General features: G+C 38.5%; 2 protein-coding genes across 2 annotated transcripts in view; both read left to right on the top strand.

Moving 5' to 3' along the window:
* Nucleotides 1-18,914, top strand: part of LOC129657944 (UDP-glucuronosyltransferase 2C1-like) — a 30,234-nt gene extending 11,320 nt beyond the window's left edge. The window contains exons 4-6 of the mRNA XM_055588728.1: nucleotides 1,497-1,584; nucleotides 2,720-2,939; nucleotides 18,635-18,914. Of these exons, the coding sequence (XP_055444703.1) occupies nucleotides 1,497-1,584; nucleotides 2,720-2,939; nucleotides 18,635-18,914 (588 nt within the window). The remainder of the gene's footprint in view (nucleotides 1-1,496; nucleotides 1,585-2,719; nucleotides 2,940-18,634) is intronic.
* A 1,711-nt stretch (nucleotides 18,915-20,625) lies between these two features.
* The window catches only part of LOC129657103 (UDP-glucuronosyltransferase 2C1-like), a 30,449-nt gene continuing 26,957 nt past the window's right edge, over nucleotides 20,626-24,117 (top strand). Inside the window, exons 1-2 of the mRNA XM_055587413.1 lie at nucleotides 20,626-20,663; nucleotides 21,143-21,489. Of these exons, the coding sequence (XP_055443388.1) occupies nucleotides 20,626-20,663; nucleotides 21,143-21,489 (385 nt within the window). The remainder of the gene's footprint in view (nucleotides 20,664-21,142; nucleotides 21,490-24,117) is intronic.

The raw sequence follows: 24,117 nt of genomic DNA, 5'->3' as shown, positions 1-24,117 counted from the left end.
TCACATCCATACATGACCACTGGAAAAACCATAGCCTTGACTAGATGGACCTTTGTTGGCAAAGTAATGTCTCTGTTTTTTAATATGCTATCTAGGTTGGTCATAACTTTTCTTCCAAGGAGTAAGTGTCTTTTAATTTCATGGCTGCAGTCACCATCTGCAGTGATTTTTGTTATTCTTATATTTCTTTAAATCTGAAGCATATAAATAAGTAACAAATAATATAACAGAGAATAAAGGAAAAGATATTCAAAATAATAGGCTTGATTCTCAGAATGTCTTGGGACTATATTTTCTAGTAATTACTGATTTTGAGCATTGTCATAATTGAACCTGGAAATAAGAGCTTAGGTTAAAAATAATCCTAAATAATGATTCTTCTAATAATGCTAAATAATGTATCCTAAAAATAATCCTAAATGAAATCCTAAATAGTGATTCTTCAACATTTAAAACACTAACAATACAGTAAAATATTTAGGAGTATACAATATTCCAGCAAACTATCATTTTTTATTGATACCATTCTGGGTTTTACCTCAGTGAAATCTTTTTTCCCAAGTCAGGCGCTCAGTCATGTCCAACTCTTTGTGATCCCATGAGCTGCAGCACGCCAGACCTCACTGTCCATCACCAACTCCAATGGGTCAGGAAGATTCCCTGGGGGACAGCATGGTAACCCACTCCAGTAATCTTACCTGGAGAATCCCCATGGACAGAGGAGCCTGGCAGGCTGCTTTCCATGGGGTCGCAAAGAGTCGGACATGACTGTGTGACTGGATGCCATGACGGTTACATAATGTGGATGTTTTTAATGCTACCAAACTCTAGACTTAGAATACTTTAAAATGATAAATATGATTATGAATATTTTACTGTGTGAGTCTACATTACTAGTAAGTATGTAAAAAATAGTTCAGAAGAGGTAAATAACATCCCTCCCCTTTGCCTCTGAAATCTTTGTCTCAAAAATCCTCTTTACCAGAGTGGCTTAGTAACACCATATGTAGTTCTTTCAGATACAGATTGTCATTTTTCTTCATCTATATCTTCAACATTTTTCTTCATTGGGTTAAGTTAGAATTAACCTGAAGATGAAAGGCTATTGACTACGATCATTGCAAGCCTTTGAAAACACAGCTGTAGTGTTTATGGTTTAAAAACATTCATTACCTAATCACGTATGGACTCAGTTTACTTGTGCATTACCTGGAGGCATCAAATTTGATTGAAGTGAAGTCTCTTAGTCGTGTCTGACTCTTTGCAACCCCATGGACTATAGCCTGCCAGGTTCCTCCATCCATGGGATATTCCAGGCAAGGATACTGGAGTGGGTTGCCATTTCCTTCTTCAGGGGATCTTCCCGATCCAGGGATCAAACCCCTGTCTCCAGTACTGTGGGAAGATTCTTTACGATCTGAGTCATCAGGGTAGGTTAACTTCTTCTGACAGGATGTGATTCTAAAATCTTCTAATAAAGACATTTATCTTAATAGGTTCTGTGGAGATACACAGGAAAGAAACCAGAAACACTAGGAGCCAATACCCGGCTATATAAATGGATTCCACAGAATGATCTTCTTGGTAAGACCAAAGAGAAGAAAAATAAACAGAGCTGAATGAGGTATAATCTGAATGATTATTCAATAACAGATATCAACAAATTTGTATTTAAAATAAGGAAAAAAAAACAACTTTAATGTGTTCTTCACGTTGCTTCAGGAGTTTTGAAAGAAAGGATTGTTCATGACACTTGTTAAAGACTGTAAGGCACATTTATTCAAGACCATCACCATAAGTATAGTTATTAGTGCAATGGACTTTTACAATAAAACAGAGAGACTGGAAACAATTTGTACGCAGAAAGAAAAATGGGGAATTTATCACAAAAGAACATAGTGGAAGTTCATTGGATGGAAAAGTGCAGAGCTCAACTGACCTAGTAGAATGCTTGCTAAAATTGGGCAATGCGGAGATAGTGGAGCCACAGAATCAAATTCTAGTTGAGAAGAGTTCAGAGGAACCTGACTAGATCTTGGTGACTCTCCCATTTATGACATAATCTCTCCCTCTTCAGGATCAAATCAGAGAAATTACCTTTAGATGAGGCTTTCATTAACTTTTGTATACAGTATTGCAACACACTCCTGATTCTCTTCACCATTTTCTCACACCTCTCTTCTCTATGAAAAAAAAAATCTGTCAAACCATTTCTCCTATATTTCATATATAATATAAATGGCTGCTATTAGTGTAAAGTCAAATGCAATCCTGTTTTCTTAAACAGAGTATACCATGAACTAATGTAGCCTATCTTTCTAGCTTGTTATGACAACATTTTCATATTGAAACCCTACACGTCACCTCCTCTTTCCCATCTACAAATAGATTATTTTCTTCAGTCCCTCTATTCTTTTTTATTGATGTATTCTTCTTGCAACAACTTGTCAAATGGGCAAGTACTCTCTACCATATATTTTGCAGGAAATTTCTTAGTTGTCTATGGAATGACTTAATTGCTGGAATCACTAATTACACTTAGCATGGAGTAATTAATTGCTGCTTTCTTCAGAGCCTAAAAGAATTTATATGTGTTCTCATGACACAGAATTATATAGAAAATGTTACCTAATAGAATTTGGTTTATGCAGGTGTCATGATTTTCTGTTTCTGACACTCTTGCAACTTAAAATGATATTTTTTTTCCTTTAATTTTTAGGTCATCCCAAAACCAGAGCTTTTATAACTCACTGTGGAACCAATGGGATCTATGAAGCTATTTACCACGGGGTCCCTATGGTTGGAATTCCTATGTTTGGTGATCAGCATGATAATCTTGCTCGTATGAAAGCCAAAGGGGCAGCTATCAAAGTAGACTTGCAAAGAATGACAAGTGCAGATCTGCTTAATGCTTTGAAAGCTGTTATTAACAATACTTCGTGAGTAGAGAATATATTCTTAACTAAGAAGCATTTTGTTTTTGAAGGAATAATCAGCTTTATATAATTGGAAATTGACCAATTTTCCATAATTTAGAGTGTGCCTAATATCAAATATTATTTTATAATCAAAGATTATCAAATAATATGCAGATGACACCACCCTTATGGCAGAAAGGGAAGAGGAACTAAAAAGCCTCTTGATGAAAGTGAAAGAGGAGAGTGAAAAGTTGGCTTAAAGCTCAATATTCAGAAAATGAAGATCATGGCATCTGGTCCCATCACTTCATGGGAAATAGATGGGGAAACAGTGGAAACAGTGTCAGATTTTATTATTTTGGGCTCCAAAATAACTGCAGATGGTGACTGCAGCCATGAAATTAAAAGACGCTTAAAGGTGAAGGTGAAGTCACTCAGTCGTGTCCGACTCTTTGTGACCCCGTGGACTGTAGCCTACCAGGCTTCTCCATCCATGGGATTCTCCAGGCAAGAATACTGGAGTGGGTTTCCATTTCCTTCTCCAGGGGAACTTCCCGACCCAGGGATTGAACCCAGGTCTCCCGCATTGGAGGCAGACGCTTTAACCTCTGACCCACCAGGGAAGCCCCAAAGATGCTTACTCCTTGGAAGAAAAGTTATGACCAACCTAGACAGCATATTCAAAAGCAGAGACATTACTTTGCCAACAAAGGTCCATCTAGTCGAGGCTATGGTTTTTCCTGTGGTCATGTGTGGATGTGAGAGTTGGACTGTGAAGAAGGATGAGCACCGAAGAATTGATGCTTTTGAACTGTGGTGTTGGAGAAGACTCTTGAGAGTCCCTTAGACTGCAAGGAGATCCAACCAGCCCATTCTGAAGGAGATCAGCCCTGGGATTTCTTTGGAAGGAATGATGCTAAAGCTGAAACTCCAGTATTTTGGCCACCTCATGCACAGAGTTGACTCATCAGAAAAGACTCTGATGCTGGGAGGGATTGGGGGCAGGAGGAGAAGGGGACGACAGAGGATGAGATGGCTGGATGGTATCACTGACTCGATGGACATGAGTCTGAGTGAACTCCAGGAGTTGGTGATGGACAGGGAGGCCTGGCGTGCTGTGATTCATGGGGTCGCAAAGGGTTGGGCATGACTGAGTGACTGAACTGAACTGAACTGAACTGAATAATTAAATCAATAATCAAAGATTATTTTATACTTCCTAAATTTTGTGAAAGTATTTTGTCACCTACCACTACTGGGTGATAGATTATAACCTCAAAGAAATACTACATTTATTTAAAGAAAATAATATATTGTTAAAGAGATGAATTGTTAAATTAACAATAATACTTTTTATTTCTTAAAAATTAAAGATATTACCACTATAAAGAATTTAGGGACTACAACAAAATCATAAAAATAAAAATGAAAAACCACTCAGCTTCCCTCATGTCAGTTCAGTTCAGTTCAGTTGCTCAGTCGTGTCCAACTCTTTGTGACCCCATGGACTGCAGCACGCCAGGCTTCCCTGTCCAACATCAACTCTCGGAGCATGCTCAAACTCATGTCCATTGAGTCGGTGATGCCATCCTCTGTTGTCCCCTTCTCCTCCTGCTTTCAATTTTTCCCAGCATCAGGGTCTTTTCCAATGCGTCAGTTCTTCACATCAGGTGACCAAAGTATTGGAGTTTCAATTTCAGCATCAGTCCTTCCCATGAACATTCAGGACTGATTTCCTTTAGGATGGACTGGTTGGATCTCCTTGCAGTCCAAGCGACTCTCAAGCCTCTTCTCCAACACAACAGTTCAAAAGCATCAATTCTTTGATGCTCAGCTTTCTTTATAGTTCAACTCTCATATCCATACATGACTACTGGAAAAACCACAGCATTGACTAGATAGATCTTTGTTGGTAAAGTTATGTCTCTGCTTTTTAATATGTTGTCTAGGTAGTCATAGCTTTTCTTTCAAGCAGCAAGCATCTTTTAACTTCATGGCTGCAGTCACCATCTGGGTAGTTATAACCAATACCAGTTTAGAAACTTACTTCTGCTCTTTCGTTGTGTTAATTTATAAATAGAAAGAAGACCCCAGCCTCCCTGTTCCCTGACAGAGAGTAACAATTGGACACTATCCATGAGCAAAATCATCTCTGGGATGCTCTAAAGGCCACGTAAGAAATTTTAGCAACACAGTAGAACAAAAAATCTGAGCTAAATCACACAAGAACAGAATGATGACAGTTTTATTTTACCAGCATCATCCCCAAACCAGCATTACTCATCACTAAGAGAGAACTTTCAGCTAGAAAGAGTTCCTTGGCAGAAAAAGAAGAATGGATTGAATCACAAATTTTTAAGGCCTTCTGGAGCATAGAAAGAGAAAAACAAATTCTAAATTTGTGTGAAGCCACAAGAGATCTCAATCAGCCAAACCGGTCCCAAGAAATAATGACATTGGAGGCATCCCACTTCTTATTTAAAGCTGTACTACAAACTTATAGCAATTTTAAAAAGATTATATTGTCATAAAAATAGACATACAGACCAATGGACAGGATTGAGAGCCCTGATACAAACCGTTCTAAGTTGAATAATATTTGACAAAAGTGAAGAATACTCAATAGGAAAAGTGTTATCTTTTCAATAAGTAGTATTAGGGAATCTAGATAATTATATGCAGGAGAATAAAATTTGGACCCATATATTACATTGCTTTCCTCAGAGCACAGTTGGTAAAGATCTGTTTTCAATGCAAGAGACCCAGGTTCAATTATGGGGTCAGCAAGAGCCCCTTGAGAAGGAAATGGCAACCCACTCCAGTATTCTTACCTGGAGAATCCCATCGACAGAGGAGCCTGGCTGGCTACAGTCCATGGTGTCACAAGAGACAGACACGACTTAGTGACTAAACCACCACATTGCATTACTTACACAATTTGACTAGAAATGGACTAAAGACTTAAACATAAGAAGACCTTTTATGGTTTATAAAACTCCTATTATAAAACAGGAGGGAAAGTTTCTTTTTTTTTTAAATATAAATTTATTTATTTTAATTGGAGGTTAATTACTTTACAATATTGTATTGGTTTTGCCATAAGGGTGTTGGCACCAAATTTTGGGATATAACACCAACAATACAAGGAACCAATGCAAACCAAAAGGTGGGGCTATATCAAGCTCAAAAGCTTCTACACAGCAAAATAAATGATTTACAAAATGAAAGGCAATGTACAAAATTGGAGCACATTTTGAAAATCACACATCTGATAAGAGACTAATATACAAAAGATATAAGTAACCCATATTACTCAATAGCAAAAAAAGTTTTAAATGAATGTAGTTACTGAATACATATTTGCCCAAAGAAGACATATACATGGTCAACAGGTACTTGAAAAGGGGCTTGACACTTCTAAGCATCATGAAATGCAAATCAAGATCCCACCTCACACCTATGAGAATTGTTGGTGTTGTTCAGTCACTAAGTTTTGTCTGACACTATGACCCCACTGACTACAGCATGACAAGCTCCTCCATTCTCCACTATGTCCTAGAGTTTGCTCAAATACATGCCCATTGAAGTGGCGATGCTATCTAACCATCTCATCCTCTGCCGCCCCCTTCTCCTTTTCCCTTCAATCTGCTCCAGCATCAGGTTTTTTTTGCAGTGAGTCAGTTCTTCACGTGAGGTGGCCAAAGTACTGGAATTTCAGCTTCAGCATCAGTCCTTTCATGAATATTCAGAGTTGATTTCCTTCAGGATTAATTGATTTGATCTCCTTGCTCTCCAAGGAACTCTCAAGAGTCTTCTCCAGCACCACAATCAGAAAGCATCAAATCTTTGGTGCTCAGCCTTCTTTATGGTTCAGTGATAAAGAAACCACATGCAGATGCAGTTGCTACAGGAGATGCAGGTTCGATTCCTGAGTGAGGAGATCCCCTGGAATTGTTCAGTCACTCACTTGTGTCTGACTCTTTGTGACCCCATGGACTGCAGCATGCCAGGCTTTCCTGCCCATCACCATCTCCCAAGCTCACTCAAATTCATGTCCATCGAGACAGTGATGCCATCTAGGCATCTAGTCCTCTTCATCCCCTTCTCCTCCTACCTTCAATCTTTCCCATAGTCAGGGTATTTTCTAATGAGTCAGCACTTCACATCAGGTGGCCAAAATATTGGAGCTTCAGCTTCAGCATCAATACTTCCAGTGAATATTCAGGGTTGATTTCCTTTAGGATAGACTGGTTTGATATCTTTGCAGTCCAAGGCATTCCCAAAAGCCTTATCCAACACCACAGCTCAAAAGCATCAATTTTCTGATGCTCAGCTTACTTCATGGTCCAAATCTCATATCCATACCTGACTGCTAGAAAAAATGAGTTTTACTATATAGATCTTTGTCAGCAGAGTAATTTCTATGCTTTTTAATATGCTCTCTAGGTACTGTGTGGACCAAAATAAACTTTGGAAAATTCTGAAAGAGATGAGAATACCAGACCACCTGACCTGCCTCTTGAGAAAACTGTATGCAGGTCAGGAAGCAACAGTTAAAACTGGACATGGAACAACAGACCGGTTGCAAATAGGAAAAAGAGTACATCAAGGCTGTATATTGACACCCTGCTTATTTAACTTATATGAAGTGTACATCATGAGAAACACTGGGCTGCAGGAAGCACAAGCTGCAATCAAGATTGCCGGGAGAAATATCAGTAACATCAGATATGCAGATGACACCATCCTTATGGCAGAAAGTGAAGAGGAACTAAACAGCCTCTTGCTGAAAGTGAAAGAGGAGCATGAAAAAGTTGGCTTAAAGCTCAACATTCAGAAAATGAAGATCATGGTATCTGGTCCCATCACTTCATGGAAAATAGATGGGGAAACAGTGAAAGCCGTGGCTGACTTTATTTTTCTGGGCTCCAAAGTCACTGCAGATGGTGATTGCAGCCATGAAATTAAGAGACGCTTACTCATTGGAAGGAGAGTTATGATCAACCTAGACAGCATATTCAAAAGCAGAGACATTACTTGTCAACAAAGGTCCATCTAGTCAAGGCTATGGTTTTTCCAGTGGTCATATATGGCCATGAGAGTTGGACTATAAAGAAAGCTGAGTGCTGAAGAATTGATGCCTTTGAACTGTGGTGTTGGAGAAGACTCTTGAGAGTCCTTGGACAGCAAGGAGATCCAAGCAGTCTATCCTAAAGGAGATCAGTCCTGGGTGTTCGTTGAAAGGACTGATGATAAAGCTGAAACTCCAATACTTTGGCCACGTCATGCGAAGAGCTGACTCATTTGAAAAAACCCTGTTGCTGGGAAAGATTGAGGGCAGGAAGAGAAGGGGACCACAGAGGATGAGATGGTTGGATGGCATCAGTGACTCGATGGACATGGATTTGGGTGAACTCCCAGAGTTGGTGATGGACAGGGAGGCGTGCTGAGGTTCATGGGGTCACAAAGAGTTGGACATGACTGAGCAACTGAACTGACTGACTGAGGTTTGTCATAGATTTTCTTCCAAGGAGCAAGACTCCTTTAATTTCATGGCTGCAGTCATCACCCACAGTGATTTTGCAGCTCAAGAAAATAAAGTCTGTCACTTTTCCCCCATTTGCCATGAAGTGATGGGACTTGCTGGCATAATCTTCATTTTTTGAATGTTGAGCTTTAAGCCAGCTTTTTCTCTCTCCTCTTTCACCTTCATCAATAGACTATTTCCTCTTTGCTTTCTGCCATTTGGGTGGTGTCATCTGCATATCTGAGGTTATTGATATTTCTCCTGGAAATCTTGATTCCAGCTTGTACTTCATCCAGCCCAGCATTTTGCATGATGTACTATGCATGCAAGTTAAATTGCATGCATCTTTGAAGTACTCTTTTCCCAATTTGGAACCTTTCCATTGTTCCATGTCCAGTTCTCATTGCTGCTTTTTGACCTGTATACAGGTTTTTCAGGAGGCAGGTAGGCAGTCTGGTACTCCCATCTCTTGAAGAATTTTCCATAGTTTGTTATGATCCACATTGTCAAAGGCTTTAGTGTAGTCAATGAAGTAGAAGTAGATTTTTCTCTGAAATCCTCTTTTTTTTCTAGCATCCAATGGATGCTGGCAATTTCATCTCTCATTCTTCTGCCTTTTTATTTTAATCCAGCTTGAACATCTGGAAATTCTCAGTTCATGTACTGTTGAAGTCAAGCTTGGAGAACTTTGAGCATTACTTTGCTAGTGTGTGAAATAAGTGCAATTGTACAGTAGTTTGAACATTCTTTGGCACTGCCTTTCTTTGGGATTGGAATGAAAACAGGCCTTTTGAAGTCCTGTGGGCACTGCTGAGTTTTCCAAATTTGCTGGCATGTTGAGTGCAGCACTTTAACAGCATCATCTTTTAGATTTCGAAATAACTCAATGGGAATTCCATCATCTCCACTAGCTTTGTTCATAGTGATGCTTCCTAAGGCCCACTTGACTTCACATTCCAGAATGTCTGGCTCTAGGTCAGTGATCACACCATGGAGTGTAAATGGGAATCCATTTCAGCATTCTTGCTTGGAAAATCTTCCCCTGGTTTAGGAAATGGCAACTCACTCTAGAATTGCTTGGAAAATCCCATGTACAGAGGAGCCTGGTCTACTTTAGTCTATGGAGTCCCAAAGAGTGGGACACAACTGAGCATGCATCATGAAATGACATTCAAACATGACTACTGGAGAACCATATCTTTGACTATATGGACCATTGTCAGCAAACTGATATCCTTGCTTTTTAATGTGCTGTATAGGTTTATCATAGTTTTACTTGCAAGTATCTTTTAATTTCATGGCAGCAGTCACCATCTGCAGTGATTTTGGAGCCCAACAAAATAAAATCTATTACTGCTTCCAATTTTTCCCCTTCTATTTCCCATGAAGTGATGGGACCAGATGACATGGTTTCAGTTTTTTGAGTGTTGAGTATCAAGCCAGCATGGAACTTTCAGAAAGGCCATCATTAAAAGACATGGTCTAAGAGATGAGGATGTAGAAAAAGAAAAATTGAACTGCACTCCAGGTGACAATGTAAATTGCTGTAGCCACTATGGAAAACAGTATGGAAGCTTTTCAAAAGATCAGCAATAGAACTACTCCACTATCCAGTGATCTCACTTCTGGGTATATATCTAAAAAAATTAAAACAGAATATGGAAGAATATCTTCAGTTCAGTTCAGTTCAGTCTCTCAATCATGTGGGACTATTTGCAAACTCATGGACTGCAGCATGCCAGGCCTTCCTGTCCATTGCCAACTCCCAGTGTTTACTAAAACTCATATCCATAGAGTCGGTGATGCCATCCAGCTGTCTCATCCTCTGTCATCCCCTTCTCCTCCTGCCTTCAATCTTTCCCAGCATTCGGGTCTTTTCAAATGCATCAGCTCTTCATATCAGGTGGCCAAAGTATTGGAGTTTCAGCTTCAAAATTCGTCCTTTCAGCAAATATTCAGGACTGATTTCCTTTAGGATGGACTGGTTGAATCTCCTTGCAGTCCAAGGGATTCACATTAGTCTCCTCCAAGACCACAGTTTAAAAACATCAATTCTTCAGCACTCAGCTTTCTTTATAGTCAAGCTCTCACATTCATACATGACTACTGGAAAAACCATAGCTTTGACTTAGATGGACCTTTGTTAGCAAAGTAATGTCTCTGCTTTTTAGTATGCTGCCTAGTTTGGTCATAACTTTTCTTCCAAGGAGCAAGTGTCTTTTAATTTTGTGGCTGCAGTCACTACCTGCAGTGATTTTGGAGCCCCCCCAAAATAGTTTGTCACTGTTTCCACTGTTTCCCAATCTATTTGCCATGAAAGATGGGACCAGATGTCATGATCTTAGTTTTCTGAATGTTGAGTTTTAAGCCAATTTTTTCACTCTCCTCTTTCATTTCATCAAGAGGCTCGTTAGTTCTTCTTTGCTTTCTGCCATAAGGGTGGTGTCATCTGCATATCTCAGGTTATTGCTGTTTCTCCCAGCAATCTTGATTCCAGCTTGTGCTTCCTCCAGCCCAGCGTTTCTCATGATGTACTCTGCCTATAAATTAAATAAGTTAAATAAGGGTGACAATATACAGCCTTGACATACTCCTTTTCCAATTTGGAAACAGTCTGTTGTACCATGTCCAGTTCTAACTGTTACTTCCTGACCTGTATACAGATTTCTCAGGAGGCAGGTCAGGTGTTCTGGTATTCCCATCTCTTTAAGAATTTTCTAGAGTTTGTTGTGGTCCACACAGTCAAAGGCTTTGGCATAGTCAATAAAGCAGAAGTAGGTGTTTTCTGGAACTCTCTTGCTTTTTCGATGATCCAACGGATGTTGACAATTTGATAGCTTCACCCCAGTGCTAACTGCTGTATTATTCACAAAAATCAAGGCGTGAATTAAACCTTAGTGTCTTTCAATGAATGAAAAGATAAAAACAATGTGGTGTATGTAGTGAAAGCATATTATTTAGCAAAGAACACAAAGGAAATACTTTCATATTTGAAAACATGGTATTGTCCTAGGTGAAGTAAGTCAGTGAATGATAAATATTATTTAGAATCACTTATACATGCAGCCTAATAATTGAAACTCATAGAAGTAGAGAGTAGATTGGTATTTTCCAGGGTCTAGGAGTTGGAAGAATGGAGAGACAAGCTTTAATAATAGGGAACAAACTTTGAGTAGTAAATAAGTTCTGAGGAACTTTGTACAATATGGTAGTTAGTTGTGATCAGATCAGATCAGATCAGTAGCTCAGTCATGTCCGACTCTTTGCGACCCATGAATCACAGCACGCCAGGCCTCCCTTTCCATCACCAACTCCTGGAGATCACTCAGACTCACGTCCATCGAATCAATGATGCCATCCAGCCATCTCATCCTCTGTCGTCCCCTTCTCCTCCCACCCCCAATCCCTCCCAGCATCAGTGTCTTTTCCAATGAGTCAACTCTTCACATGAGGTGGCCAAAGTACTGGACTTTCAGCTTTAGCATCATTCCTTCCAAAGAAATCCCAGGGCTGATCTCCTTCAGAATGGACTGGTTGGATCTCCTTGCAGTCCAAGGGGCTCTCAAGAGACTTCTCCAACACCACAGTTCAAAAGCATCAATTCTTCAGCGCTCAGTCTTCCTCACAGTCCAACTGTGATCACAGACAAATAAATAAATTCTCAGTAATGAAGGAGTACATTTATTATGTAACTATATTTCATATAAATAAAACAAATATATTCTTTGGAAAAAAGAAACTATATTAAAATTAAAATATTTGCCAGAGTTGTAAATGCTTCTATATATCAGATAAATTCTTACCAGAAATTTTGTGTATGTCTATAAACATGCATTGACATTCGAGTTTAAAATTATTTTTTAAGCATTTAAATTTTTAAAATATTGAATGACTTTTCACTATTAAGTCACTTATCAGTGTCTCTCTTGTTTAACTTATTTTTAATTGGGATATAACTAATTTAAAATGTTGCATTGGTTTCTACCCTGCAACAACGTGTTGTTGTTAAGTTGCTCAGTCGTGTCTGACTCTTTGCGATCTCATGGACTGCAGCACTCTAGGCTTTCCCAACCTAAACTATTTTCAGGCCTTTGGTCTCATGTTCATTGAATCAGTGACACCCTCCAACTATCTCATCCACTGTTGCCATCTTCTCCTCCGGCCTTCAGTCTTTTTCAGAATCTGAGTCTTTCAGATGAATTCGCTCCGCCATCAATTGCCAAAGTTCTGGAGCTTCAACTTCAACATCAATACTTCTAATGAATATTCTGGGTTGATTTCCCTTAAGGATTGACTGGTTTGATTTCCTTGGAGTTCAAGGGACTCTCAAGAGTTTTCTCCAACACCACAGATGAAAAACATCATTTTTTCAGCACTCAGCCTTCTTTATGGTCCACCTCTCACATCTGTATGATTACTGGAAAAAAATAGCTTTGACTAGATGGACATTTGTCAGCAAAGTGATGTCTCTGATTTTTAATGTGCTACCTAAATCTGTCATAGATTTTCTTCCAAGGAGCAATCGTCTTTTAATTTCATGGCTGCAGTCATATCTACAGTGATTTTGTAGCCCCCCCCCAAAAAAAAAAAATAATGTCTGTCACTGTTTCCATTGTTTCCCCATCTATTTGCCATGGTCCTTCTAGTGAAAGCTATGATTCTTCCAGTAGTCAAGCATGGATGGAAGAGTTGGACCATAAAGAGAGCTGAGCACTGAAGAGTTGATGCTTTTGAACTGTGGAATCGGAAAAGACTTGTGAAAGTCACTTAGACTGCAAAGAGATCCAACCAGTCAATCCTAAAGGAAATCAGTCCTGAATTTTCATTGAAAGGACTGATGCTGAAGCTGAAGCTCTGATACTTTGGCCACCTTTTGCTAAGAACTGACTCATTAGAAAAGACCCTGTTGCCCAGAAGATAGGGCTCGAAAGTGGTTGGCAAACAGTTTGGGAAAAAGAAACTAGAGACAGAATTAAAGATTTAAAGATGGGAATGGAAAACTCAAGACCTTCTGAATCAAGAACCCTGTTCTTCAGAGTCACATCACTTTTATTTAGTGTCTTGGCATGCAGAAAGTATCTGTTGTGCCACAATAAAATCAACCTCCTGTGTCCCTGATAACATCTCTCATTTTACTGATTACTTTGAGCTGTCTTTGTTATGTTCTTATACAAGGAGTATCCCCAGCTGGAGATAATAGACCTGAATATGCCTTGGGAAAACATCTTGGTGTGTGCAGAAGCAGGGTTGTGAACTTTCACTGACCAGCATTTCAAGGTCCATACTGTTTTTCCTTAGTTTAGCAGGCCATGAAGACCCCAACTAATAACTTGATCTACTTTTGTTTAGATTATATGGTATTGCTATATTTTACTTTTATTCTTTTCCCATGGTGTGTTTCTTATGGCTTAGCCAGAGCAACAGGCAGCTGATTATTAACACCTGCAAGAGGAGAAGGGGAAGACAGAGGATGAGATGGTTGGATGACTTCACAGACACGATGGATATGAGTTTGAGCAAGTTCTGGGAGATGATGATGGACAGGGAAACCTGGATTGTTGCAGTCCACGGGGTCGCAGAGTTGGACACAACTGAGTGACTGAACTGAATGGATGCGACTGGATGCCATGATTTTCACTAGTTGAATGTTGAGTTTGAAGCCAGCTATCTCACTCTCCTCCATCTTCATCAAGAGGCTCTTTAATTCTTCTTTGCTTTCTGCCATAAGACTGGTGTAATCTGCATACCTGAGGTTATTGATATTTCTCCTGGCACTCTTGATTCCACCTTGAACTTCATCTAACTTGGCATTTTTCATGATGTAGTCTGCATTCAAGTTAAATAAGCAGGGTTACAATATACAGGCTTGACATATTCCTTTCCCAATTTGGAACCAGTCTGTTGTTCCATGTCTGGTTCTAACTGTTGCTTCTTGACCCACATATAGGTTTTGCAGAAGGCAAGTATGGAGAACTGGTATTTCCATCTCTTTAAGAATTTTCCACAGTTTCTTGTGATCCACACAGTAAAGTCTTTAACGTAGTCAATGAAGCAGAAATTGATGTTTTTCTGGATTTCCCTTGCTCTTTCTATGATCCAGCAGATGTTAGCAATGATCTCTGTTTCCTCTGCCTTTCTAAATACATTTTGAGTATCTGGAGATTCTCGGTTCATAAACTGTTGAAGCCAAGCTTGGAGAACTTTGAGCATTACTTTGGTAGCATGTGAGATGAGTACAATTCTGCAGTAGTTTGAACATTCTTTTGTATTTTATTTCTTTGGTATTGGAATGAAAATTGACCTTTTCTAGTCCTGTGACCACTAGTGAGTTTTCCAAGTTTGCTGGCATATTAAATGCATAACTTTAATAGTATTATCTTTTCTGCTGTGCTTAGTCGCTCAATCTTGTCTGACTCTTTGTGACCCCAATGACTATAAGCATGCCAGGCTCCTTGGGATTAGAAATAGCTCAGCTGGAATTTCATCACCTCCACTAGCTCTGTTCATAGTGATGCTTCCTAAGACCCATTTGACTTTGCACTCCAGGATTTCTGGCTCTAGGTGAGTGCTCACACCATCGTGGTTATCTGGTTCATTAAGATCCTTTTTGTATAATTCTTCTGTGTATTCTTGCCACCTCCTCTTAATACCTTCTGTTTCTGTTAGGTCCATACAGTTTCTGTCTTTATTTTGCCCATATTTACATGTAATATTCCCTTAGTATCTCTAATTTTCTTGAAGAGATCTCTAGTCTTTCCCATTCTACTGTTTTCCTCTATCTTTGAATTGATCACTTAGGAAAGCTATCTTATCTCTCTTTGCTATTCTTTGGAACTCTGCATTCAGATGGATATATCTTTCCTTTTCTCTATTGCCTTTCACTTCTCTTCTTTTCTCAGCTATTTGTAAGGTCTCCTCAGACTACCATTTTGCCTGTTTGCATTTCTATATCCTGGGGATGGTTTTGATCATGGCCTCCTGTACAGTGTTATGAATTTCTGTCCATAGTTATTCAGGCACTCTGTGTACCAGATCTAATCCCTTGAATCTATTTCTTACTTCCTCTGTATAATCATAAGGTATTTGGTTTAGGTCATACCTGAATGGTCTAGTGGTTTTTCCCACTTTCGTCAATTTAAGTCTGAATTTGGCAATAGGGAATTCATGATCTGAGCCACAGTCACCTCCTGGTCTTGTTTTTTGCTGACTGTATATAGCTTCTCCATCTTTGGCTGCAAAGAATAGAATCAATCTGATTTTGGTGTTGACCATCTGGTGATATCCATGTGTAGAGTTGTCAATTGTGTTGTTGGAAGAGGGTGTTTGCTATGACCAGTGTGCATTGTCTGGGCAAAACCCTGTTAGCCTTTGTCCTTTGTTTTGTACACCAAGGACAATCTTGCCTGTTACTCCAAGTATCTCTTACCTTCCTATTTTTGGATTCCAGTCCATTATGATGAAAAGGATATCTTTTTTTGGTGTTAGTTCTAGAAGGTATTGTAGGTCTTCAAATTCAGCTTCTTTGGCATTATTGGTTGGGGCATATACTTGGATTACTATGGTTTTGAATGGTTTGCCTTCGAAACCACAGGATCTTTCTGTCATTTTTGAGATTACAGGTAAGTTTTGCATTTTGGACTCTTTTGTTGACTATGAGGGCTATTGTATTTCTCTAAGTACTTCTTTCCCACAGTAGTAGATGTAATGGTCAGCTAAATTAAATTCACCTGTTGCAGTGCATTTTAGTCAATTGATTCCTAAAATGTCAGTGTTCACGCTTGTCATTTCCTGTTTGATCTCTTCTAATTTAGCTTGATTCATAGGCCTAACATTCCAGGTTCCTATGCAATATTGTTCTTTACAGCATTGGACTTCACTTTCACCACCAGTTCAGGTCAGTTCAGTTGCTCCGTCATATCCGATTCTTTGCAACCCTATGAACCTCAGCACTCCAGGCCTCCCTGTCCATCACCAACTCCCAGAGTTCACTTAGACTCACATCCATAGAGTTGGTGATGCCATCCAGCCATCTCATCCTCTGTTGTCCCTTCTCCTCCTGCCTTCAATCTTTCCCAGAATCAGGGTCTTTCTAATGAGTCAGCTCTTCGCATCAGGTGGTCCAAAGTATTGTAGTTTCAGCTTCAACATCAGTCCTTCCAATGAAAACCCAGGACTGATCTCCTTTAGGATGGACTGGTTGGATCTCTTGGCAATCTCAGTGACTTTCACAAGTCTTTTCCAATTCCACAGTTCAAAAGCATTAGCTCTTCAGTGCTCACCTCTCTTTATGGTCCAACTCTTCCATCCATTCTTGACTACTGGAAGAATCATAGCTTTCACTAGAAGGACCATGGCAAATAGATGGGGAAACAATGAAAACAGTGACAGACTTCATTTTTGGGGGCTCCAAAATCACTGTGGATATGACTGCAGTCATGAAATTAAATAGGCAACAGGTTCCATCAGTGTCTCGTAAACATCATACCTTATTTCTTTGCTATATTATCAGTGCAATGTTATCAAAGCTTACAATGTACTTATCTTGTCCATGACCACAATTTCCAATAACATTTAGCATTAATTTCATATTTATATGTACTTAATGATGCAGTTTATGTTTTAATAGAGTATATCTATTTCTTTTATTGACTTTTTATCTGGTATTTTGTTTCTGTGTCTGTCTTGGAACTTCTGTCACTATTATTTGTTTTCCTGAGATATATTCAAAGGTACTTATTGCTTATATTCCTGTGTATTAGTAAAGGCCTGCCTTTTTTTAAAAACAAAAGGGCAGCAGGGCTTTGTTTATTTTTTTATGTTGTATAGTTCTCCTCCTCAAAACTTTTTACATACTTTCCCATGATTTTCTACAATATAATGTTCTGTCATTATCAGTTGAATCTCTATCAATGATGATTCCACTTTGGTGTGGGTAAATAACTTCCTCTTTCACAAACCCAAGGAAATCTTGCTTCTATGTCAACCACTCAAAGCCTTCAACCAAATCCTGGTGGGGTCTTCTGTTCCTTGACAGAAGTTAGAAGCGGTAGTGTTCTATGCATTGCCGTCCTCCCATCTCACCACCGCATGTGCAGCCCTCTGTTATTGTTGTTCAGTCACCCAGTCGTGTCTACTCTTTGCAACCCCATGAACTGCAGCATACCGGGGCTCTCTGTTCCTCACCATCTCCCAGAGTTTGCCCAAGTTCATGTTCATTTTAAGTGTTGCCATCCAACTGTCTCATCCTCTGATGCCCTCTTCTCCTTCTGCCCTCAATCTTTCCCAGTATCATAGACTTTTCCAATGAGTTGTCTGTTCTCATCAGATGACCAAAATACTGGAGCTTCAGCTTCAACATCAGTCCTTCTAGTGAATATTCAGGGTTGATCTGCCTTATGATTGACTGGTTTGATCTCCTTGCTATCCAAGGGACTTTCAGGAGTCTTCTCTAGCACCACAGTTGAAAGCATCAGTTATTTGGCATTTTACCTTAGGAAGATTATAACCTTGACTATTCAGACCTTTTTTGGCAGAGTAATGTTTCTGATTTTCAACACACAACCCTCTTTAGCCTGAAGCAAAAATGCCAGCATCTATTCAGTCTCAGGCCCTACTTCTTGCCCAGAGGGTCACATGAAGCTTTTTTTGCTTTCATCTGAAATGTCAGGACCATGAAGATCACAGACCGAAACCATTTCCTGTTACTTCGGAAGTCTTGTTAACGCTGACACTCCATCCCAAAACTGGGGAAGAGTGAAGGAGTGGGGAAAAGGTTCCTTTTACATAGACCTTCCCCTCCATGCTGCTTCCTGTCACTATCATGTTCCCAATACCACACTCAGCAAGTTAGATCAAAATTCTGTATTCTCAAGCTACACATTCTAATAATCATTCCTATTTCTGTACTTTCAGAATGCTATATCCAACTGGAAATTATTTTCTCTCCCACTTCCAATAATTACTGAGACTATAAAGCATCCAACACATTCAAACTGATGAGCCATCACATCTAGAAATATCTCAAGAGGAAACAAAATTTCATATGCTTTTCATATTCTTGGTGATATCATTTATGACACAACTTATCATGTAATTAATTACACAATATATTTTTATAATATATAACTGCTTTAGGTATATCATGTCCTTAACGAACTTTTCAAGTTGCTATTTATTTATTCAATTTTAGGTATAAAGAGAATACGATGAAGTTATCAAGAATTCACCATGATCAGCCTATGAAACCCCTGGACCGAGCAGTCTTCTGGGTTGAGTTTGTCATGCGCCACAAAGGAGCCAAGCACCTTCGACCAGCCTTCCATGACCTCAACTGGTTCCAGTACCACTCTTTGGATGTGATTGGCTTCCTGCTAGCTTGTGTGGCAACTGTTGCATTCCTGGTCACTAAATGTTGCCTGTTTTGTTACCGGAAGTTTGGTAAGACTGCAAAGAAGAAAAAGAGAGAGTAGTCTTTTTCTGCCTTTTTCTTTTTTTCTTTTTTTTTTTTTTTATACAGTTGAACTAGAAACTTTGACAGAGTCTATCTGAATAATCCAGACACTGATTTGGAAAGATTTCTCTCCTGTTCTTCTGGGTTCTTCTCTATTCTTCAACTTATCATGTTAAAGATCAAAGACTCATTCCAAAAATATGCCACATGATTCAGAATTAAAGTTTAAAATAATCTATTCTTTACAAAGATACGACAGATGAATAAACACATGGAAATTGTTACCATTAAAGACTTAGTGCTTTATTTTATTCATTGCTTTTAGTTCAACCAGTTGAGATGCTGTTTGAGGCCTCAGGAACATAATGATTTATTCTATTTCAATGCTGATCAGGTTGAATATTTCTTAAGTATCTAACATAATTTAGGGTTCAATAATCAATAATTATTTCATATTCTCTAAAAGAACTATACAAGGACTAATGCAGAACACACTCCAGACAGAGCTTCTTTGCCAGTCAGGAATATTGAAGCCTGTTAGCATTTCTACTCTGCTATAAAGCACATTTTACACCATCTATATCCTTCCATATCATTCCACATTAGACTTTGTCCCCTTTGGAATATAAAGCACTGTTTTTTTTTTTGTTGTTGTTGTTGTTTCTCATTTGAAGATTATCCTTCATTTGGATATTAATAATGATAGTACTTCATTTGTATTGTAACACTTCTTGGCTTCAGAGAACTAGCTGACTCTTGTATGTTTGCATGGTTATTGGTATGATAGACCAAAGTAAATGACTAGAATTTAATACCCACTCTTTTTAAAATAACTTAAGTACAATAAGGCTGTATATTGTTATTCTGTTTATTTAACTGTATGCAGAGTACATCATGTGAAATGCTGGTCTGGATGAATCACAAGCAGAAATTGAGATTGCTGCAGAAATATCAACCTCAGGTGATACACAGTTGATACCTCTCTAATGACAGAAAGTAAAAAGGTAATAAAGAGCTTTTTGATGAGGGTAAAAGAGGGGAAAGCTGGCTTAAAGCTGAGTGCAAAAAAAAAAAAAAAAAAAAAAAGAATGAAAATCATGGCATCTGGTCCCATCATTTTATGGCAAATAGAAGGAGGAAAAGTGGAAACAGTGCTTTCTTGTCCTCCAAAATCACTGTGGATGGTGACTGTATCAATAATATTAAAAGACGCTTGCTCCTCAGAAGAAAAGCTATGAAAAACCTAGTTCAGTTCAGTTTATTCCCTCAGTCGTGTCTGACTCTTTGCAACCCCATGAAGCTCAGCATGCCAGGCCTCCCTGTCCATCACCAACTCCCCGAGTTCATCCAAACCCATGTTCATTGTGTCGATGATGGCATCCAACCATCTCATCCTCTGTCATCCCCTTCTCCTCATGCCCTCAATCTTTCCTGGCATTAGGGTCTTTCCCAATGAGTCAGCTGTTCGTATGGAAAGACATACCATAGTCTGGAATTGGAAGAATCAATATTAGCAAAATTTCTACAGTATTCAAGGCAATCTGCAGATACAAAGTAATCCCTACCAAATTACCAATGGAATTTTTCATAAACTATCACAATTAAAAAAAAAAAAAAATAGGGAGACACAAAAGACCCTGAATGATGAAAGCAATTTTGAGAAAGAAAAAATGAAGTGGAGAAATAAGCTTGCCCAGACAACACTACAAAGCTATAGTCATCAAGACAGTATGGTACTGGCACAAAACAGATATAGATCACTGGAACAGTATAGAAAGTCCAGAAATAAACCCACAGACCTATTATCAATCTCTAACTGTGGATAAAAAACCAGGATCTTCAATAGGTGGTGCTGGGAAAACTGGAAAGATACATGTAAAGGAATGAAAATAGAACATAATTTAACACCATACACAAAAGTTAACTCAAAATGGATTAGACACCTAAATGTAAGACCAAACACCAAAACATTCTTTGAATAAATCACAATGATATCTTTTTTTTGATCCATTTCCAAGAGTATTGGAAAAGAAAACAAAACTACAAATGGGATCAAATTGAACTCTAAAGCTGTTGCATAACAAAACAGAACATAATCAAAATAGGAAGGCAACCCATTGCAGCAACACAGATAGATGTGGAAGTTATCATACTAAGTGAATAAGGAATACAGAGAAAGATAAGTACCACATTGCTTATATGTGAAAAAAAAAAAAAAAAACAAACGTATTTACAAAACAAAAACAGAGTGTGTGACAGTGCTATCACAAACAAGGAGTTACTCAGCAGGCTACAGGCAGCCAAGTTTGATGTCTGTATTGCTCACCCTTTAAGTTTTTGTGGGGAATTGGTGGCTGAAGTCCTGAATATTCCATTTATATTCACTTTTCGGTTTTTCTATGGGAATGCCATTGAAAGACTGTGTGCTGGGCTTCCTATGCCTTCTTCATATGTTCCTGGTATCACATCAAGACTGACAGACAAGATGACTTTTAGACAGAGGCTGGAGAACTGGTTACTGTATACAGTGAGTGACATGATATGTTCATATTATGTATTTCCAGAATGGGATGAATATTACAGCAAGGTTTTAGGTAAGAATAATATGTATATAATAAATATTCTACCTGTGGCGGATTCATTTAGATATTTGGCAAAACTAATACAGTTATGTAAAGTTTAAAAATAAAATAAAATAAAAAAATATATATATTCTTATATTCTATAAATAAACATTTATCTAACTGTATGAAAACTTACAAATGGTATTTTAAGGTGGCTACACTGTTTTGAATATGTTAATAACACTCTTTTTTTTTGGTTTTGTGTTATATGATTGAATCATAAAATTCCCTCTTCTAAGGGATCTTCCCAGCTCACAGATCGTACCCGGGTCTCCTGCATTTCAGGTTGATTCTTTACCATCTAAGCCACTAGGGGAACCCTGGTATATATCCAAGAAGGAATATTCTCTATATTTAAGCTTAAGTTTTTGGAGTGTCTGGAAAACCCAAATCTGACAGTGTGCTTAATTTCCATAACCTTGGACTACTCTGTGTTCTTGCTTCTCCTGTTTCACAACCTGTTTTCTTTCTGATTAACTTGCTCTTCCTAAGGCTTTATATTTGTGTTCTATGAAGGAATGGTTTGCAATGTGATGAGCATGAAACTAGAAAATAAATAATGTAGTTTGGTTTCATTTGGTCTTGTTTTCAAAGTGTAAAAATGAAAGAAGACTTTTTCCTATAGGACCAAGTTTCTAGATTTTTACCTCACTTCAGTGTTTTGTTCTTGTTCTATTTAAGGTTAGAGGTCATTAGAAGTCAACCAGTGACTTTTGACCCTGAGCATAAATTTATTCTCTATTTGAACAAGCCCATTTACCCCCCCTTTTTTTTTTTTTTGCTTTTGACTAATTTATTTTTTATTATGTTTACGTGATTATGGTAAGGAAATTTTGCACAAAAGGCAAATTACCTTTGAGAAAGCAGTCCCTTTCATGTATTATTTAGTTAGATTTTTTAAGGTATTACTAACATGCAACACTGTATTAGTTTCAGATGGTGACAAAAAAATTAATCAATAGTCAACCTAGAATAGTATGGAAGATTTCATTTGAGCCAATCTGAGAATTATAACCCTGGAGAAAATCTGTCAGGAAGCTCTGAGGAATGCTCTGCCCATTAGAAGTTAAAGAACTGTCATATATGTTTTTGAGGGAAGGGGTTATTCTTGAAAGTGTTATACATCAGAACATTATATTGCCAGTTTATGTAGTCCTAAAAAATGAGTAGTGGGTCATTGTGACTCCTTAAAAGAGTAAGGAAAGAATGTTAGCTTATAATGAGTTACCTTGCTTGTGCAAGGAGGAAATTCGTTTTTCTGTAGAGTAAACTTCCTTGTGTCTTCTGAGGGGATCTAGTTAATGTATAATGCAGAAGCACATCGCACACTAAAACAGGGAGTGCCGGGTAGTGGCTCAACTGGTAGAGAAATTTTTATGCAAAATTTTGCTTCCCCAGACTTAAAATAATTTTGTTTCAACACAGGTATAAAACAAGATGATTAGATATTTGTACCTATTGTGAAATAATCACCAAATAGCTCTCCATAATATCTATCACTACACATAAATACAAATAGTATTTATTTGAGAACTTCTAATTTCTACTTCTGTCATTTTTGAGGTTGGACCTAAGTACTTCATTTCACACTCTTTTCTTGACTATGAGCGATCCTCCCATTTCTTCTAAATGATTCTTGCCCACGGTAGTAGACATAATGGTCAACTGAATTAAATTCTCACATTCCAGTTCATTTTAGTTCACTGATTCCTAAAATCTCTATATTCGCTCTTGCTATTGCCTTTTTAATCACTTTCAATTTATGCTGATTCATGGACCGAACATTCCAAGTTCCTATGCAATATTCTTACAGCATCGGACTTTACTTCCATCACCAGTCACATCTACACCTGGGCATTATTTTTGCTTTTGCTCCATCTCTTCATTATATCCGGAATTATTTCTCCACTCTTCCCCAGTAGCATATTGGGCATCTACCGACCTAGAGATTTCATCTTTCAGTGTCATATCTTTTTGCCTTTTTATGCTGTTTGTGGGGTTCTCAAGGCAAGAATACTGAAGTGATTTGGCATTGTCTTCTCCAGTGTACCAGATTTTGCCAGAACTTTCTGCCGTGACCCATTAGTCTTGGGAGGCCCTACAAGGCATGGCTCACAGTTTCACTGAGTTAGACAAGGCTGTGGTCCATGTGATCAGTGTGGTTAGTTTTCTGTGACTGTGGTTTTCATTCTGTCTGCCCTCTGATGAAAAGGATAAGAGGCTTGTGGAAGTTTCCTGATGAGAGAGACTATCTGTGGGGGAAACTGGGTTTTGTTCTGATGGGAGGGGCCATGTTCAGTGAATCTTTAATCCAATTTTCTGCTGATAGGTGTGGCTGGGTTCCTTCCCTGTTGTTTAGCCTGAGGCAAAACTTTCAACCCATGCCTCTACCAGAGACTCCTGAACACTCAAAGGCAAGTCTGGCTCAGTCTCCCACGGCCTCCAAAGTCAAATTTCCTAGGGGTTCTCAGTTGGATTTGCTGGATTCCCAGGTTGGAAAATCTGTTCTGGGTCCTAGAACTTTCTTACCAGTGTGAGAATTTCTTTTTTATAATTGTTCTGCAGTTTGTATGTCATGTGCTCAGTGGCTCTATGGTG

This window comes from Bubalus kerabau, chromosome 7, assembly GCF_029407905.1.
Source record: "Bubalus kerabau isolate K-KA32 ecotype Philippines breed swamp buffalo chromosome 7, PCC_UOA_SB_1v2, whole genome shotgun sequence".
Lineage (NCBI taxonomy): Eukaryota > Metazoa > Chordata > Mammalia > Artiodactyla > Bovidae > Bubalus > Bubalus kerabau.
The sequence above is the reverse complement of the archived record's forward strand: the minus strand, read 5'-3'. Positions and strand labels throughout refer to the sequence as shown.